This window comes from Ursus americanus, chromosome 26 (genome assembly GCF_024610735.1).
Source record: "Ursus americanus isolate L20-20 chromosome 26, mUrsAme1.1.p, whole genome shotgun sequence".
NCBI lineage: Eukaryota > Metazoa > Chordata > Mammalia > Carnivora > Ursidae > Ursus > Ursus americanus.
The window spans coordinates 22,271,514-22,291,294 of record NC_142152.1 but is presented as its reverse complement, the minus strand read 5'-3'; the positions used below and the strand labels follow the sequence as shown (position 1 = coordinate 22,291,294).

The following is a 19,781-nucleotide window of genomic DNA, read 5'->3' as shown; positions in this document are numbered from 1 at the left end:
GGCGAATAGTTCTCCGGCCTCAGATGCCAGGAGTCGCACGTGTTTTTCGCTTGAGCATCTTGGGGTTGTGGAGAGCGCTCCGTCCGTGCCACGGCTCGGGCGGACAAGGCGGGGGTGTGGAGGGCAGTGGCTTATTTGGGCGAAGTGAAGCGGCGGGAGCTGACTGTCCGGCTTACTGCCGTGTGTCCGCCGAAGTCTCGCCTGTGCCCCGAAACAAGGATTCCTGAAAAAAAAGGGGCCCGGCACTGAACAGAGATTTTTAAGTTAGCCGCTGTGGTGGCCACAGTCTACTAATAATGCACCGCTGCTCCGCACTTTTAACTTTGGACCTTAGAATTTCTTTCGTAGATAGAACCACTTCAGATTTTTGCTGTTCCCAGTTGCCTTGGTAACCGCATGTAAAGTGGTCCCCGCCTTTGAGAAAAAGATGCTTAACTGGGAGATTCCGAGGAGTTACATAACTCCTACTAGTCCGCGACCTTGCTGCCCCATCTAAGTGGAAAAACTTTCAGTGCGAATGCAAGCAGGAAAAGTTGTTGTCAAAGATGGTTGTAAAGAAAGTAATCGTCTTAGGACATAAGCTTGCGCTCCCTAAACACAGTTGATTCTCCTCACACTTATTTTTCCTGGCTGATGACAGTTATGAATCCCACAAAATGTTTTAATCAGAAAATTCTTGGAGGAATTAATTTTGGGTGACTTGCTCTATCCTAGGGGTTGTGTGTATACAAAAGTAAATGGGGAAGATGGGGTACAGGGCATACAGGTTTGAAAGAACAGCACAAAATGCTCACTTGTATAATACTAACCTTAAGTGCAAAAGAATTAGATTAAATAAGTTGAGTGGACTAGGGAGTTTTCTTTAGTAAATGTTACAAGCAGCAAACATTTGAGTGCACCTCCAGGTGGGAGGCACCAAAGCAAAGATTACCAGAATTATTAGGAAAGGTATTGTGGAAAAGGTGGAATTTGAAAAGAATACAGGAAAAATAACAGAGATGTTGTGGGTATTGTGTGCTTAAAATTGCAGTGGCAGAGTACAGTCTTTAAATGGCTAGTCTTGGGGACTACATAGTTTTCTGGTTTCATTGAGTTCTGGTTGATTTGATTCCAGGTGAAATGTTATTTATCTCCAAGATCTACCAAGGACAGCAGGGACTTGACATAGTGATGCGTTACGGTATTGGTGTCACTAGTTATTGTTACTAACTAAAGATTTAAAGTCATACTGATTTAGTTCTCTAAATGCAAGTGTATTTGGGGGTTATGTATCTAATAATATCACTTGCATTTAATATGCTTTATTTGGTAAAGGGGAAAGGGTAGACTTAAGATGGCTCGACAGTGGCACTTTTGACGTTTTGGACTGGATAATTCATTCTGGTATGGGGCTGTCCTATGTATAGTAAGATGTTTAGCAGCATCTTTGGCCTCTATCCGTTAGATGCCAGTGGCACCCCCCCCCCATTCCCTATCCCCAAGTCTTAACAATCATAATGTCTCCAGACATTGTCAAATACCTACATTGTAGTTATTTTGCCCCCCAGTTGAGAACCACTGAGGTATACTTTCTGCTTGCATATACAGCCCACAGCCCACTATGTACTCCTTCCCCCTTCCCTGCCACCACAGGAGTGTGCCTCTTTGTGGGAATGTCATCCTTTACAAGGAACAGCACAGTTAAGACCTTCTGGAAGGTTAGAGTATGTTCAGACCCTAATCCAGGCCAAGTTACCTGTTTACTGGATTGTCTGAACTCTTTGCTTTGGCAGGCTGCCTGCCTTTTGATCATTTTAGTAACAGTTCTTCTAGCAGAAGGTAAAGAAAAGAGAATATAAGTAAATATTTTGGCTTCTTTGTAACTGTCTTTGGTTTTTTTTTTTGTTTTTTTTTTTATTTATTTGTTTATTTATTTATTTGTTTTTTTTATTTATTTATTTGATAGAGAGACAGCCAACGAGAGAGGGAACACAAGCAGGGGGAGTGGGAGAGGAAGAAGCAGGCTCCCAGCAGAGCAGGGAGCCTGATGCAGGGCTCGATCTCAGGACCCTGGGATCACTCCCTGAGCTGAAGTCAGACGCTTAACAACAGCCACCCAGGCGCCCCTCTGAGTACTTATTTCTTTCCAGACAAAATAAAATGATGGATATTTAATACTGCCATAAATCATCAAAATGTTTGACCCTCTGCTCAAGGGTAAAAGTATGATGGTAAAATAGTCTCTGGTGGCCAAATTGCAATGATCAAATGTAAGAATTTTTTAAAATTCTGACTTTTATTATCTTTGCTTATAGCTTTTTACCTGCACCTACTCAGCTATCTCAGGACCAGCTTGAGGCTGAAGAAAAAGCAAGATCCCAGAGATCACGACAGACCTCGTTGGTCTCCTCCCGAAGAGAACCTCCCCCATACGGGTACCGGAAAGGCTGGATACCTCGGTTATTAGAGGTAAATAATTGTGCTAATCCTTATAAAATAAATTTAAACCCTAGAACCTCTGCACATGAATGCCAATATGCTAGAAATCCTGGTTGTGAGTTCGTAAGACAGGTACTCTGCTTAGGGCACTGATATTTTTCTTCTGGCTTATTATCACTGCTTTGTGATCACTGCCTATGTCTTTTCTTATATCCAACTATTAAGCATGTACAAAAGAAACTAACATACCCTCTATAAATCTAGCAATTACCGTGTAGGGAAAATAATGGGAAACTAAGAGGAGAAAATAAAAGTTCATGTTCGGGTGCCTTTCCCTTCCTTCTCCCTGAATGCACAGTGCCACATAACCCTGCAGAGACAGCCTTCCTCCAGGGAAAACTCCAGCAGCATTTCTTTTTCTGATTTCCTTCCCGTAAAGTGTAGTGGCAAGAGCGCTGGCAAGGAGTTTAAAAGAATAAATAAAAATCAGTGTTTTTGCATCATACCTGTGCTGCTTACTGTTTGTGTGACCCTGGACAGATCCTGAGCTCTCTTCATCTGTTTTCTTGTCTTCAATTTGATAATGTTTATATAGGTTTAATATACAGATGATAAGTTTTTAGAAGATACAAGAGAATTTGATGGTTGATTTGGAGACAGTAAGGGAGAAAGAAGAAATCTGGAATGATCTTTTTATATCTCTAGCTTGTTACCAAAAAACAAACTTCTTTGTCAGTACCTGTCCTCCTAGTTACTCTGTATTGTGTACTACAATTCAGTACATTTTCCTTTCCCTAACTCCAGGGCAGATTTCCCATGCTTGACCGCCTTTTTCATCTAGGGAGAAAAGCAAATATTTGAGACTTAACTATTTTGCTTCCCCAAGACCACTTCCTCTTTGATCAATCCTTTTTCTTCTCCGTCTCTCAGTATTCCTTTTGACTCCTACAAATTTCCCTCTTCCACTTCCCAATGTGGAATGTCCTTGCCCTATTAAAATTCTCTGTTCTTATACCATTCATTTTTGTACCCAAGTATTTTCATTTTATCACTTTGCTACATTCTGTCCTTTTATGGTTGTGATTTTTACCTTACAAATATGAAGGGCTCATGCCTTTACCTTTTTTTCGTATGCCTCCAAGTGGTGATCATAATGAACTAAGTATTCATTGGACTGAAATTTGTTGCTTTGCACCCTACAAGATGCTGTCTGTATTCTCAGTCTCTCCCATGTTTGGCATTCCCCCCTACCTACCAGAACACTCTGTGGAACCTAGAAGACAACTAGATCATGTCTTCTAAGAAATTTCCTTGTTTTTTTTTTCCTCAGCTCTCCTCTAGACCTTATTAATTCTAATGTGTGAAGGCCAGTCTTACTAAAATTACTAAGGGATTGCTGTTGTTGCTTTTGTTTTCACTGATAGTGTAATTTGTGAGAAGCAGGGCAAAATAGAAGATAATCAAGGAGGCTATAATGCCCTCTTAATCTGGGGCAAAAAGGTAGTGATTGGCATTGCCTAAGAGAAGTACAATGTGTCTCTTCGGAGGGATGCTAGATATTCTTTCTTTACTCTCTCAATAGATTATAGGGTGGGGAGGTGACAGGCATCGTGTTACATACAACAGAAATCTCATCCTTATTTCCATTTCAGCATTATGACATTCAGGGACTATTAACTTTTTAAAACCTACTTGACTAAAGGTTTCATGTGACCTGGTGGAACAGAACAGTTTATTTGAAAATCAAACCAAAATGGCTAGCTAATCTGGAAATACTGTGAATGCTTTTGTAGGGGAGTGAACATTCTATGGAGAAAGCATTTTGTTCTAGTTTTCAAAGTAAAAGCTATGATTTTCTGGTAAGCTTAATGACCGCATAATGCCACATCTACAGTTCTGAAGTGCTTATTATAGAACCCCAGCAAATCTAACATGTGTCAGATTGATGGCCTGGGTACAGGTAGCACCTTTCTTGAGAATGCTTTAACAGTTTTCTGCCTAATTTATAAGAAAATGTCTCCCTTAGCTTTATTGTTTGTTTTTTAAAATGTCCAAAATTTTCTTTACAAGTCAGCATATTGTATCTAGGAAATCACATGTCCAAGATGTAATGGAATATTTCTTGAAGGAGGAGGTCATACAAGTTTGTTATTTTCAGGGCACCTGGGTGGCTTAGTCAGTTAAGTGTCTGCTCAGGTCTTGATCCCAGGGTCCTGGGATTGAGTCCCACATCGGGCTCCTTGCTTAGCAGGGAGTCTGCTTCTCCCGTTCCCTCTGCCTGCCGCTCCCCCTGCTTGTGTTCTCCCCCCCCCCCGCCAATAAATAAATAAATTAAATAAAATAAATAAATAAAATCTTTTAAAAAATTGTGTTATTTTCATAAAGTTTTTTCATCAAACCTCCTCTAAATGATTGCTTTTAATATTTTTCCTATCTCGTTGTATGTAAGTGATGAATCACTGAATTCTACTCCTGGAACTAATGTTGCACTGTATGTTAACTAGCTAGAATTAAAGTAAAAATTTTTAAAAATATTTTTTCCTATCATTTTTTAGTAGTATTGACTTGCCCTTTATTGAGCTAAAAAAAGGAAAATATTTTCAGTAGAAAATACAAAGTTTTTTGGAGTCAAAAGATCTGAATTCAAGTCCTGTATATGCCAGCTATGACATCATGGGAAAATCACTTAACTTTTCTAAATTTGAATTTTTTCCATATGAAAATATGAGGTGTTGAAGAAATACAAGAATTAAATGAGTGTAGATTATATTTTGTACATTATAATAAGGTCCTAAGCAAATATTACTAAATTTAACAAAATTATTTAAAGATTATGTTTAATATTCATATGTTAATTTGATGAGCTGCCTCTTTTTATGATGCTAAACTTCATCAACAGGCTTTACTTAGCTTGTTCTACTTTAGAAGTCTTCATCCTCTCTTCTAAATAATTGTATACAGTCACCATTAGAAATGTGTTGAACTCATTTCTGAGGCCTTTCTATTCTATTTATTTGCTTCTCATGGAACATGAATAAATATGTTATTAAAATCTGGTTCCAAGAAAAAATTCTTTACATTTCTGTGCTATTATAGCTTGAATGGTTACTCACTAAGAACATTATATATGCTAAAACTAAAGATCTTTTCCTTGTCCTAAACATTCTGCTTAATTTCTTCCTGCCACATATGTAAAAATCCAGATTTGTTGCCATGGTCTAGAAGCCCTTTCATGATCTGGTGTTTGTCTACCTCTGCAAGCTTATCACCTGTGTGTCTGCTCCTCTGTCCTCAGCAGGCTCCAGCCCCACTGGACACTTGTTTCCTAGAACATTCCAAGTTCATTCTTGCAACAGAGCCTTCACACTATTTGCTCTGCCTGGAAAATGCTTCCCTCAGATCTTCCCATTCCTGATTTCTCATTATTCAGGCTTTAGCTCACGTTACTTCTTCACAAAGGCTGTCCCAACTGCCCTATTGAAAGTAGCCTCTCTTTGCGGTCCCATTATATTTTCAAGGCATTTATCACAAGCCGAAGATTAGGCTTTTTATATTTTTGCCCACTAGAATGTACACTGTACAAGACCAGGGACCTCTGTTTTCTTTATTGCTATGTCTCTAGCATCTAGCATAACAATGTCTCGATAATTGTTGAATGAATGAATGTATCTTGAATCTGAAATTACGATGAAATATTTTTCTTTCTTTTCTTTTTAATAAATAGGATTTTGGAGATGGAGGTGCTTTTCCAGAGATTCACGTGGCCCAGTATCCACTGGATATGGGGCGAAAGAAAAAAATGTCAAATGCACTTGCCATTCAGGTGGATGCTGAAGGAAAAATTAAATATGATGCAATTGCTCGGCAAGGACAGTCAAAAGACAAGGTAATCCTCTCAATGATAAGTATTTTTTGAAAAGGTTTTTTGTTTTGTTTTGTTTTTACTGTGTGTAAATGATACATATCTGGCCGTTTAGTTTTATTAAAAGTAGCAATGAGGGGCACCTGGATGGCTCCGTCAGTTAAGCCTCCAACTCTTGATTTCAGCTCAGGTCATGATCTCAGGGTCCTGGGATCAAACCCCGTGTTGGGCTGCACACTCAGTGGGGAGTCTGCTTGAGGATGCTCTCTCTTCATCTGCTCCCCCCTTGCTCATGTGCTCTCTCGCTCTCTCTCAAAATTAAAAAAAAGAGGGGCGCCTGGGTGGCACAGTGGTTAAGCGTCTGCCTTCGGCTCAGGGCGTGATCCCAGCGTTCTGGGATCGAGCCCCACATCAGGCTCTTCTGCTATGAGCCTGCTTCTTCCTCTCCCACTCCCCCTGCTTGTGTTCCCTCTCTCGCTGGCTGTCTCTATCTCTGTCGAATAAATAAATAAAATCTTTAAAAAAAAAAAAAAAAAAATTAAAAAAAAGAAGTAGCAATGAAATATACTTAGGCTAACTGAAGATAGGACTTCATAACAATATGAACCGTATATTATGACTTCATAATAGCAATGACTTTTTCCTTTGAAGTCTCTCAAATTGATGAAAACTTAGATATACTTAGGGTTTTCATCTATTTGTTTAACATTTTAAAAACAATTTGAAATTGTTAAATTTTAATTGTTTTAAGCTCTTTTATAGTACTAACATTTTTTAAATGCTAGAAAATTGTTCAAAATCAGGGCGCCTGGGTGGCTCAGTCGTTAAGCGTCTGCCTTCTGCTCAGGTCATGATCCCAGGGTCCTGGAATCGAACCCCACGTCGGGCTCTCTGCTCAGCAGGAAGCCTGCTTCTCCCTCTCCCTTTGCTTGCATTCTCTCTGTCAAATAAATAAAATCTTAAAAAAAGAAAATTGTTCAAAATCTATAATTCTAGCACCCCTCAAAAAAATCAAAATTTAGATTTTATGTGTAGTCTTCTAATTCTCTTTCTCATGTACTTAAAAAGTACTTACACAGATATTTAATTATTTTAACAGTTCATTTGAATTACACAAACTTTTTTCTCCCTTAAGTATAAAACTAGCACTTGCTATCCAGATTTATGATGGCCCTGCTTACAAAGTAATCCAAAGACCAAAAATAAAATTTACTTAAAATAATCTCATCACAGAGCAGCTACACTCAGAGCCAAGGAACTGTTTTTAAGAAGACCTAGTTTTTTCCCTTGTAAATAAGCGCTCCATATAAAGGTAAAGATCTCTTTAGAATTGAAGATGTTGGGAAAAATACTTGAGAAACCTTCAGTACCTGTCCTTTGTCTCGCTGTCCTGGAAACATTTTCATTTTATCCTCTAAAATAGCACTAATGACAACCCATCCTCTGCTCCTGCATCAAGGCCGCTGAGTTCTTAGGGAAAACAGTTACACTGTCTCGCAAATCTGTCTTGGGTTTCAACTGGGCTCCCTTGGTGTTCCTCCAAGCTCTAACTTCTCCTTCTCTGCATCTCCTCTCAGTTTTACAGGTGATGAGGTGACATCTGTTTGCATATAAAGACCAGTGGAAGAAAGTTGTCCGCTTTCTTTATCCTGCACTTGGCTTTGTGTCTTGACTTTGCCTTTTGTCTCTATGAGAAAGTTCTCCTAGCTAAACCTCATCTTGCCAGATGTGCTCTGGTGTATCCTGGGTTTCATTCTTTATCCTCTCCTTTATGGCCTCACTCTTTCTTTATTCTTCTCAACCATGACTTTTACCTCCCCTCCTCTATTGGCTTCTTCCTGTGAGCTTTTAAATATGCTTGCTTTTCTCATCTTTTGTGAGAAAATTTTTCCCCGACTACCCTCAGGACTCCCTCCAGCTACCTCCAAATTTCCACCTAGTTTTCTTCACTTTCCTTCAAGCTTTTTGGCTTGTTGTTTTCTGTTCTATTTCTTCCATTCTTCATTTCACTGTAATAGAGCCTTACCTCAGCCAGTCTGCTGAGATAAATTCTGGCAAAAGTCTCTAAGACTTTGTTTCTCACAGCACCATCTCTGTGACTAATTTATTCCCTTCGCTAAAGTAGCCACTCATTTTGGTGACTTGGATCTGTGTCTCCAGCCCAGTTTTCTCTCCTGGGCTCTAGGTCCTTATATCTCAGTGTCTGCAAGGGCAGATCTATAAGATTTTCCCAAAGCACTGCCAATCGAATACAAACCTAAATGCATAATTTTCCACTTAATCTACCTTCTCTGTTCTCTAACTTAGCGACTAGCAGTGATGTCTTCCTAATTGACTATGCTAAAAGTGTGAGAGTTCTTTTTTCCCCATTATTTTGTTGATTTTTAAAAAAATACGTTAAGAATAAGGGGGCGCCTGGGTGGCACAACGGTTAAGCGTCTGCCTTCGGCTCAAGGCGTGATCCCGGCGTTATGGGATCGAGCCCCACATCAGGCTCCTCAACTATGAGCCTGCTTCTTCCTCTCCCACTCCCCCTGCTTGTGTTCCCTCTCTCGCTGGCTGTCTCTATCTCTGTCGAATAAATAAATAAAATCTTAAAAAAAAAAATACGTTAAGAATAAATTCTTACTGTAGAAGATATTAACAGTACATAAGTATGTATATAAAGTTCTGCCCACTTCTCCCACTTTACTTCCCAGAGGTAAGTACTGTTACTATAATGATACACATCCTTCCAGATCATTGTTATGGATTTAGACATTGATGTATACATATTCCCACTTAATATACATACACATAAACATCTCTTTTTTTTTTTACACGAATGAGATTTTAATATTCATGACTTTCATTGACTTGCTTTTTTTTTTTACTTAATATGTTTTGAAGATTTTTATTAATATATATAGGTCTGCTTTATTTTATTTTTTTTTAAGATTTATTTATTTTAGGGAGAGAGTGTGTTCACGTGTAGGGGGTGGTGCAGAGGGAGAGAAAGAATCTCAAGCAGACTCCAAACTGAGCATGGAGCCCGACACAGGGCTCAATCTCATGACCCTGAGATAATGACCTGAGTCAAAACCATGAATCAGAGGCTTAACTGACTGAGCCACCCAGGTACCCTGGTCTGCTTTATTTTTAAAAAATTGATACAGAATTCCATGGTGTGCTTGGGCCTGAATTTTTGTTTTTAAGCATTGGTGGTTTATTTAAAAAAAAAACTTTGGTAGTTTCTAATTTTTTAGTTTTCAGACAGTACTTTATTCAAGATCCATATACAAATACCTTTTTGCACATGAGTATTTGTGTAAAATAAATTCTTAGTGGACTTTCTGGGTCAAAGGATATTCAGATGTCAGATGTGACACATAAAGTTATATGTTCTCTAAAAAGCCTTTGCTGAGCACTCATTCCATTCTGTTATGTTTCCCTTAGGCCCTCCATCTGTTTAGTCACCATGATTTATCTTCTTAACACTTCTCAGTATATGCCCTTCTCTGCTACTTAATTCAGGCCCTTACCAGTTACAACAGAGTCTGAACCCATCTCCTTGGCATTTTTTTTGCCTGCCTAGAAAAACAAATTCATCCTTGTTTATTTGTTTAGTGTTCTCTCTTTCTCTGTCTCTCCTCCACATATACACACACAAGTGTGCACACTTAAAATCTTTCCATGGCCTTCGGGGTAACCAGCCAGGCTTCTTATGGCACACTTGACCCCTTCCTTACCTAGCTTCAACTCTCATGACCGGAATACTGAAATCCAAAAGTAAAAAGTCCAGTTTTAGCCATTCTATTTATTTTCAGTACAAAATAATCACCATTGTACATAGTTGTTAAAGAAGAAAAAACTTTCATGGCGCTCAGCTGGCTCAGTCGGTGGAAAATGCAACTCTTGATCTTGGGGTTGTGAGTTCGAGCCCCCACATTCGGTGTAGAGACGACTTAAAAATTTTTTTAAATCTTTAGAAGAAAAAACTTTCAGGCCTTTTCTGTAAAAATTTGCTGTGAGGAACTACTGGCAGCTCCCCTAATATGGCACGTTCTCTCTTACCATGGGAGCTTCCCATGGATGCCATCCTGTGCGTGGGAAAGCTCTACCCCTATTCTTTGAGTAAATTCTATTGCTTTCAAATCGCAGCTTGCTCGTCACTGTTTTAGGGTACTCCTCCTAATCTTCCTTGGTTAAATGGGGTTTCCTTCCTTCCTCTTCCCTATGTTTATCATAGCAGTCATCACCTTTTGCTGTACTTAACCGTTCACCGCTATCTGTGTCATTTGACTATAAGCTCTATGAGGCCAGAGATGATATCTTTAGGATTTCTCTTTGGCACCTAACTTAGTGCCTGTAAGCTTGGCACACAGACATTCATCAGTGATTATTGGAGAAGCGATAGCAGTTTTCACTGAGTAACAGAAAACCATGTCTTCTGAGCCAGTAGGGAAGCATAGTCCATTCCTGCAAAAGGAAAAATAGGTCCCTATACAGCAGAACATATACTGGAAGTGTCCCCTGGGCCATGGAGACCTTCAGTGGGCTTCAGCTGCTTTTGTTTTGGTATTGGCAGGTTGACTAATTTTGAAAGACATACATACCCTTTTAGCCCATTTTGCATTACAGTTCAAGATTGGAAACCACAAATTTTCTCTGATGCCCAGAGGATGTCTGAAAGTTTTTTTCTTTTTCTAACAACCATGTATGTTGGTGATTATTTTGTTTTGAAAGTAGAGTAGACATGTTAGAACTGTTTATTTTTACACTTCAGGGTTCTGGCCAAAAAGGTCTCTAAAGTATATTCCTTTGTACACTGAAAGCTTTACATATTTGTCTAAAATGTAGCCACTACAGATGAATCCAAAACTAGTAGTTTATAGAGGTGTACCACTCAGAGGTTCATATCAACCCTAACCCTGACCCTAACCCTAACCCTAATGGGGGAAGCTGTGCATGTGTAGGGACAGGACATATATAGGAAATCTCTGTACCTTACTCTGAATTTTGCTATGAACCTAAAACTGCTTTAAAAACATAAAGTCTTTAAACACGCAACCACACAGAATGAAGATTTTTTAACAGAATGAGCAGGGCACTGAATGAATTGAGAAGATAGTGAATAGAGTGGCTACTTGGCCTGTTCTAACATTGTTCCTGGTGGATGTATTTCCTTGCTGGACTTTATGTCTTGGAATATATATTTGAACTTCTTACACAAGTTTAATAAATAAATATTAGACAATTTTTTAAAAAGTGGGTGGGTTAATGTATGAAGTTTTTGAATGCATTTAATAATTCAACATTAACTGAGTACATATTGGCAAATGCGTGTGGAGGAGGGAACACTTCTTGATGGTTTGGGACTGTCTTGAGCATTGTGTAATGTTTAACATGACTGCCACTTTGTAGTGCCTTGGAGGTGGCAGCAATGCCCTGTTTTAAAACCACTGATTTTTCTGTTTTGGAAGTAGGAATTGGCTACTAAATGTGGCTTTAAAATGGGGCTTTAAAAATTCATAATCATTCAGAAGGCTGATATTCAGAGTCTTTGGCATAGGATGAAAATAGTTTATTGGAATATTGAATTTGCATTATAGTGCAAAGATTTTTGATTTATATCAGAGGAATCTGGTTTTCTTCAGAAACCTGAGAGTTCTCACTGAAATATTAATAGTGAAAGGTCAAGTATGGTAAATGCTAGCCCTGGGTATAAGAGATTAAGAAAAAAGGCAAGATTGCAAGGGATAATATTCTAGAGCAAGTCTAAGGCCATAGATCTCTCTACATGTAAAATAAATACTGTATACACAAGACTTATAGTAATACAAAATTGGTAGGGAAAAACATTTCTTGAATTAAATTTTGATGGAACTAAATCCTCCCCCCCCATTGTGACTTGAGTGATAAATCTTGAAATAAAAAGCCTTGATGTTGACATTTTTCCTTCTGAAATAGTTTTGTGGAAAATCTTATATACATGATACTACCTCAAAGAATACCTTCAACCCCTTCCTCTGCCCAAAAAAATAACTCCCAGCAACTTTACACTGACCCCAAGATAAATTGTATTTTGCCTTGTTCATATGATTTCACAAACTAGCTAAGTCTAAATATGGTGTTTCCTTTTTACCCCCAAAATGGTGACTATATTGACAGATTTTTCCTGTCAGGTCAATCCAGTCCTTTTCCAGTTTTCACTAATAAAAAAGTTTCACAGATGAGTTATTGCTTTATCTTGTTCACACAGCTCATTTGTGCTCCTCATACCTTGTAGAGTATATTATATTTTTCAGATAACCCTCCCTAGCCCCTTTGCCTCCTGGGATATACTGAGTTTCTTCAGCACATTTGGTTCTCAAGCAATAAAAATTTGGGGTTTTATAGTTAATTACCATGGAGGAATCTTGCTCTTCAGATATCCTTCACTCAGCTTTGTGAGATTCTAGAATCTTATTGATGCTCATTTAAAGGGTTATTAACTTTGGAATACCCAAATAAGAAGCAGCAAATGGCTCTTGTATGCTAAATTAGTATTGAGACGTTATGTTGAGCATATATGACTACCGGGGAGCCATTTACTTAGAATCCCTTCCTGTAATGATTGCTGTGTAAAAGTAATTAACTCTTCATAGTCTAGATATTATTTCTAGAGTATTATTATGTAATTTTAAACTCATATGGTATAAATTTTTCAATCTTGAAAAGAAATAAGACTTTTGAGGTCAGTTACTAGCTGTGTGATCTTAGGATGTATTTCCTTGTTCTGAGCCTCACTCTTGTCTCCAGAGTGAGTTTTAGGTCCCTTCCAGATGAACACTGATAGGATGGTGACACTAGCAGCTCACATATCAGTGGTCGTGTTTTGTGGTAAACTGTCTACACTTTCTTGCCTGATCCTTTGTCTCATTCCTGAGAAAAACAAGACAAGCTAGAGATTTGCCTATAGCCATGAGGTAATTTTTTCTGATAGGTCCATAGATTATAGAGAACATTCTGCAGGGCCTAAAATAACCATCACTGTTAGCATAGAATTGAACATCTCTAAAATTAATATATTCATTCATTTGTTTAAAAAAAAATATTGACTTGAATGCCTCCTGTGGACCAGGCATTGTTACAAGCCCTGGAGATACTTTAATGAATAAGAGATTCCTCATCAGTAACTTAGGTATAATCATTGTACGTACCTCAGGGTTGATAGAAAAGTTCAGTTAGTTAATATATATAAAGCAAAAGAGTAGGGGCACAAAATAAGTGCTTAATAATTTTAGCTATTATTATTACTTTAATAGAGATATAGACAAACAAGTAAAATGGAAAATAATTTCATACTGAGAGCAATGCTTTGAAGACAGTAATAGGAGTGCTGTGACCCTGAGTGGGTGCAGAGGGGTTGCTGCTTTAGCAAGGGTAGTCAGGAGAGGCTTCAGTGCGTTCATGACCTTTGAACTGAGACTCAGAGCTTGAGAACTCACATGAAGAACTAAGAACAACACTTTTAAGGCCCAGAATTCCAGAAAAGCATGTTGTGCTCAAAATACAGGAAGAGCTAATGTGATTGAAACAATGAATGAAGAAGTGAGAGGTACAGGGGGAGATTAAAGCTGTAGGCAAAGCCAGGTCAGGTTGTATAGGCCAGGAAGTGGTTTTTGCTCTGTTGTTTGCAATAAAAAATTAAGAATAGCCTGCATTTCTTTTAAGCTGTTTTTTGGTAAAGATTTTATTTATTTGTTCATTTATTCATTTATTTATTTATTTAAGAGAGATTGAGAGTTGAAACAGAGGGCGGGGAGGAAGGGGAACAAGCTGACGCTGCACTGAGCATGGAGCCCCATGTGGCTATTAATATCACCACTCTGAGATCATGAAATGAACCAAAATCAAGAGTCCGATGCTCAACTGACTGAGCTACCCAGGCTCCCCTCTTTTAAGCTATCTTTAAGGAATGTCATGGTAGAATGCAGTTATTGATATAAGACGTTGGCTTATGGTAGTAATTTTTGAAGCTCTTAAGTACCTGGGAATTCGGTTTTCTTTCTATTCATTAGTTGTTCTTTCTTTATACGTGTATCAAAAATTCCTGACTCAAGCAGCAAAATCTAGAATGCTGTTTATTTGCTAAATTTCCGGTACCTCTTTTTTTTCTGTAAAGTCTGCCATGTAAAGTTTTTATGAAAGTATTCAAAAAGTATAGACGGACACGAAAGTAATACTCTGTTTTTGGGGCGCCTATCACATCAGTGTCAGCCTCATAGAAACATGGTAAGCCCAGTAGAAATTACAGCCATCCTAAATTTGGATAATAATATAAAATAAGTTGTGTATATAGAATATGTTTTGCTTTTCTTTTTTTTCCACAGAAGTGTTCTGGGTTTTTTGACCATGGCACGTGTTCATTTCCTTAGTCTGTGAATAGAGTTGATGCCAGAAAAGACAAACATTATAAGTAGGGTGAGGTCAATGAAATTTTGTGGGCCCACTGAATTTGGAAATTATTTGGTAACTTGACTTAAATTCTGATGAGCTTGTAATCCAAGATAATGGTGCTATAGGCAATTTATATCATCATTAATTTCAAGTCTTAGTGAGCCTCAAAAATAGGGATCACTGATGCATAAGATTTTGTTGGCACAATTTATTTGGATAGTGACTTGATTGGAAGATCTCAAATAATTTAAATGCATGAGGTCAAAGGAAAATTATTAACTTATATAGCCAGGGCAATAATTTGTGTATATATTTTAAGCTTCCTTGGTTTTAAAATCTAAAAGACAAAATCTGTGTCCTAAATTTATAAGTGTGCTGACTTCTGAAATGATTTAATGAGGTTGCTTCTTTTCATTCTCTGCTTTTCTTGAGCCTGCTTGTGTTTGAACATTTTAGGTCATTTATAGCAAGTATACTGACCTGGTTCCCAAGGAAGTCATGAATGCAGATGACCCAGACCTGCAAAGACCTGATGAAGAAGCCATTAAAGAGGTAATAAGGCATTGAGATATATATAAGTATTTTAGATGACTTTCTACATCTTTATGAACTTCCAAACCACTCAATATGGTACTTCTTATTTCAGATAACAGAAAAGACAAGGGTAGCCTTAGAAAAATCCGTATCACAGAAGGTTGCTGCAGCCATGCCAGTTCGAGCTGCTGATAAACTGGCTCCTGCTCAGTATATTCGGTATGACCTTGCCTGGAAGTCTTAGGTTCATGTCGGACTTGACTGGTGTTGGGGGTCCTGGTGTTCTTTCACTATCCTACTTAGTCACAGTAGAAAATGTAATTTTTTGAATAATGACTTGAAGCCTATTGTCTCTGTGCAGACTGTTGAAAGCAGAAGAATTTTTTTAAGAGATCTACTTAGAAGATACTAGCTATTAGGCTATTTTCAAAATATATTTTTTGATTTTAGAAATTAATAATTACTTACAACATATGATCCAAACCACTAATATTTCTTATAGTTTCCCATTTGTATATAATAGGCTTTATATAACATATATAATGTTTATATAATGGTATAAATAATATTAGTATATTGATAATGTCATAATTTATTATATAATAGTAGTTACCTGTAATAATAGTATAAGAGCAAAATAGTGGTAGTGTACTAATATCATTTATATAATAATAGTCATCTTTATAATGCTTATAAATTTTGAAGGATTTCATTCAACTAAATCCTTGTGTAGAGAGATGATTCACATGTAGGTATTACAAGAAAAATCAGAGCTTGTAGGGCTGCTACTATTATTTTTTCTCTGTTTTACAACCTATGATTAGTTAAGAACTACTAATTCTAAGCTGCCTGGTGAGAATATTATGGGGCGTTTCTTCTGCAAATGCAAACTTACAAAATAGGTACCATTTTCTAGACCTCTTATCTGTGAAATTGAACACCATGCCTTCTGTGGGGGAAAATGGACAGCGATGGATTATTTGCGAACTAATACGACTCTAGTTTACATTTTGCTTATAACTCATTATTGCTGTTAGTTCTCTTATTTCCATTGCTATCTGCTCTGCCTAAATATTTTGCAGCTTTCTGTTAATACTTTATGAAAGGAATTGACAGTATAGTCTAGCTTAGAATTGTAACAGAAGAAAAATACCTGTTGAGTTTGAACTAGTTATCTGCATTCTTCAGATACACACCATCTCAACAAGGAGTGGCTTTCAACTCTGGAGCTAAACAGAGAGTTATTCGGATGGTGGAAATGCAGAAAGATCCAATGGAGCCTCCAAGGTTCAAGTAAGTAGGTGGCCTCATGAGAATAAGACACTATTCTTAAAAAAGATACGAGAGGAGCAAAATATCCCAGATGTCCGTCAGTAAGTGAGAGGATAAATAAACTGTGGGGCATTTATACATGGAATACTAGTGATATTAAAACAAATGATACTAATTAATCAGTTTAATAAAAAAGAGTAAACTTTTAATACATGAAATAGCATGGATGAATCTCAAAATTATTATGCTGAGTGAAAGAAGCCAGACAAAAACAAGTACATTCTGTATGATTCCAATTATATAAAACTTTAGAAAATGCAAACTAATCTGTAGTGACAGGAGGTAGATTAATGCCTGTGGTGAAGGAGGGGAGGACAGAGAGGGGATGAGAAGAACGAGAGGGATAGGAAAAGAATGTGCAGAAACTTGGAGGTGATGAGTATGTTCACTATCTTGATAGTAATGATGGGTTTCACAGGTGTATACTTGTGTCAGATTTAAACAGTACACTTAAATACGTATACTTAATTGCATGTCAGTTGTACCTCTGTAAAGCTGTTTAAAAAAAAAAAAATGGGGCACCTGAGTGGCTGAGTTGGTAAAGCATCCAACTCTTGATTTTGGCTTAGGTCATGATCTCAGGGTCCGGGGATTGAGCCCCACGTCAGGCTCCGCACTGGGCGTGAACTCTGCGTAGGATTCTCTCTCCCTCTGCCCCTCCCCCACTCTAAAAAAATAAGAGTAGGGGCACCTGCGTGGCCATTCCGTTAAGCATCTGACTCTTGACTTTGACTCAGGTCATGATCTCAAGGTTGTGAGATCAAACCCCATGTCAGGCTTCACTGAGCGTGGAGCCTGCTTGAGGGTCTCTCTCTCCCTCTCCCATAATCCCTCTCCCCTCTCTCTCTTAAAAAATAAGTAAAGTAGAAGGAAAAAAAAGTAGGGGCGCCTGGCTGGCTTAGTTGGTAGAACATGTGAGTCTTGATCATGAGGTCATGAGTTTGAGCCCAACTTTAGGTGTGGAGCCTACAAAAAAAAAAAAGTATATTACCATATGAATTGATAATGATATTGTGGAGGTGAGGTGGATAGGGATGATGACAAGGTTGGCTGTGTTTTAACAGTTGTGGAAACTGACTGATGTATGATAGATGAACATTCATTATACATTCTATTTGTTTTTGTATATGTTTGAAGCTTTATAAAAATGGGAAGGGGAAACTTGAGACATATTAACCAAAATGGAAAAATGTCTAACACTCTCTGGTTGTGCTTTGATTTATCCTTCAGGATTAATAAGAAAATTCCCCGAGGACCACCTTCTCCTCCTGCACCTGTCATGCATTCTCCTAGCCGAAAGGTAATCTTTGCTGTAGTTTAACATCCTTTTTTGTACTCATGATTATTAATTTTATAAATAATCTCCCATAGAACAAAGTCTACATGTCTATACGGGTACATTGTGCCACACTTACTGTTTTTTTTAATTCGATTTTCAAGATCAAATGGGGACCCACTCAGGACTGTAATGTGTAGTTCCAAAGTACTTATGAGAATGTATGTAAAATGTTAGCTATTAATTTTCATGTTATTCGCCTAACCCCTGCTTAAATGGAATGAATAGGGTCTGCTATTTGACAAGCAGGATATTATCATAGTTAGAGGAAGTGAGTACCTGGGATTAATAGGCCCCTGATAATCTGAGTGACATTTTTTAGGTATGATTTATTATCCAGCTAAAAACAAATTTTCATTGTAAGTCTTGTCACTTTTATTTTTTTAATCGACCAATTCTTTATTTTTTTTAAAGATTTATTTAGAGAGTGAGTGCATGAGCAGGGGGAGGGGCAGAGGCAGAGAGAGGGAGAGAGAATCCCAAGCAGACTCCCCGCTGAGCACAGAGCCCAATGCGGGGCTTAATCCTATGACCCTAAGATCATGACCTGAGTTGAAACCAAGAGTTAAGCACTCAACTGACTGAGCCACCCAGGTGCCTCTCATATCACTTTAAATATGGAAAAATACTAACCAGAATTTATAATTATCAAAAATAATTTATAGATTATTTTCCATTTTTTATATTGAAGTCATTACTAGAATCCATGGTATGGGAACACAGTATATGGTGCTACCAAACAAATGGAATTTTGGCCTTTGACTAAATCTATTCACATGTCGGTGTTCATTGAAATGTCTTTGAAGAGAAGATTGCACTTGGGTTTTTAGCTAGACCAAAAATCAAGAAATGTCTCTTCTACCATTCTTTTGTCCACTCAGATGACTGTGAAGGAGCAACAAGAATGGAAGATTCCTCCTTGTATTTCAAACTGGAAAAATGCAAAGGTAATTAAGTTTCATAAAATCCGTCTCCTACTATTAGAACCTACTGAGAAACAGGAAGGAGCTTTAGCCTCAGAAACTTTTGTTAAATCCTCAGCATCTCACTTAGCTGAATGTTTTCAAAAAGGAACACCCAATTTATGTGACTTTCTTTTTTTTAATGTAATAGAAACATAGTATTCCAGTCACATGAATACTGTGTAGATTCTTTTAGTGAATTGTAGTTATCAGAAGCATATGGAGAAGGGATAGGGAGAATAAAATAACATATCAATGAATGATAGTATTCTTTAGAAAATTTAGAAATTGATATGTAAAATTATTTCTGAAAGAAACCAGTTTAAATGGTAATATGACAAAACAGAGTAAATGTTTGGATATATTCAGTATCTTAATTTTTTAAACATTTTTTTGTTTATAATTGTGCATAAGCTATTTAAATCCTTCATATTTTCTTTTCTTTTTCTTTTTTATTTTTATTTATTTGAGAGAGAGAGCACACAAAGGAGGGGAGGAGCAGAGGGAGAGAGACAAACAGACTCTGCCCTGAGTGTGGAGCCTGACAAAGGGCTCGATCCTAGGACTCTGAGATCATGACCTGAGCTGAAACCAACAGTCTGACACTTAGCCAACTGAGCCACCCAGGCGCCCCTGAAATATATTTTCTAACCACTATTTCCCCATTTCCCCCAAATTGTGTTTCATAATTCTGTTCTTGATGGGTGAGGAAGGCCATTTTAATTTGTAGATTAAATATAAAATTATTTTTTAAAGGAAGGTGTGCACTCATCCTATAACAAAAAGAGGATTGGGTGGTCCAGTTTGGCTTGATTAACGTACATGTAACCATGTGATATTTTGAGCTGCTTCTGTAACACATCCCTGTATTAGGACTAAAGACTATGGACAAGAGGTCAACATTTGGGAACGTAGT

At 37.7% G+C, this 19,781-nt stretch overlaps 1 protein-coding gene across 1 annotated transcript in view; it reads left to right on the top strand.

Moving 5' to 3' along the window:
- The window catches only part of SNW1 (SNW domain containing 1), a 30,500-nt gene that overhangs the window by 340 nt on the left and 10,379 nt on the right, over positions 1-19,781 (top strand). Inside the window, exons 2-8 of the mRNA XM_045807719.2 lie at positions 2,295-2,448; positions 6,143-6,304; positions 15,158-15,253; positions 15,348-15,454; positions 16,424-16,528; positions 17,798-17,867; positions 18,785-18,850. Coding sequence (XP_045663675.1) covers positions 2,295-2,448; positions 6,143-6,304; positions 15,158-15,253; positions 15,348-15,454; positions 16,424-16,528; positions 17,798-17,867; positions 18,785-18,850 — 760 coding nt within the window. The remainder of the gene's footprint in view (positions 1-2,294; positions 2,449-6,142; positions 6,305-15,157; positions 15,254-15,347; positions 15,455-16,423; positions 16,529-17,797; positions 17,868-18,784; positions 18,851-19,781) is intronic.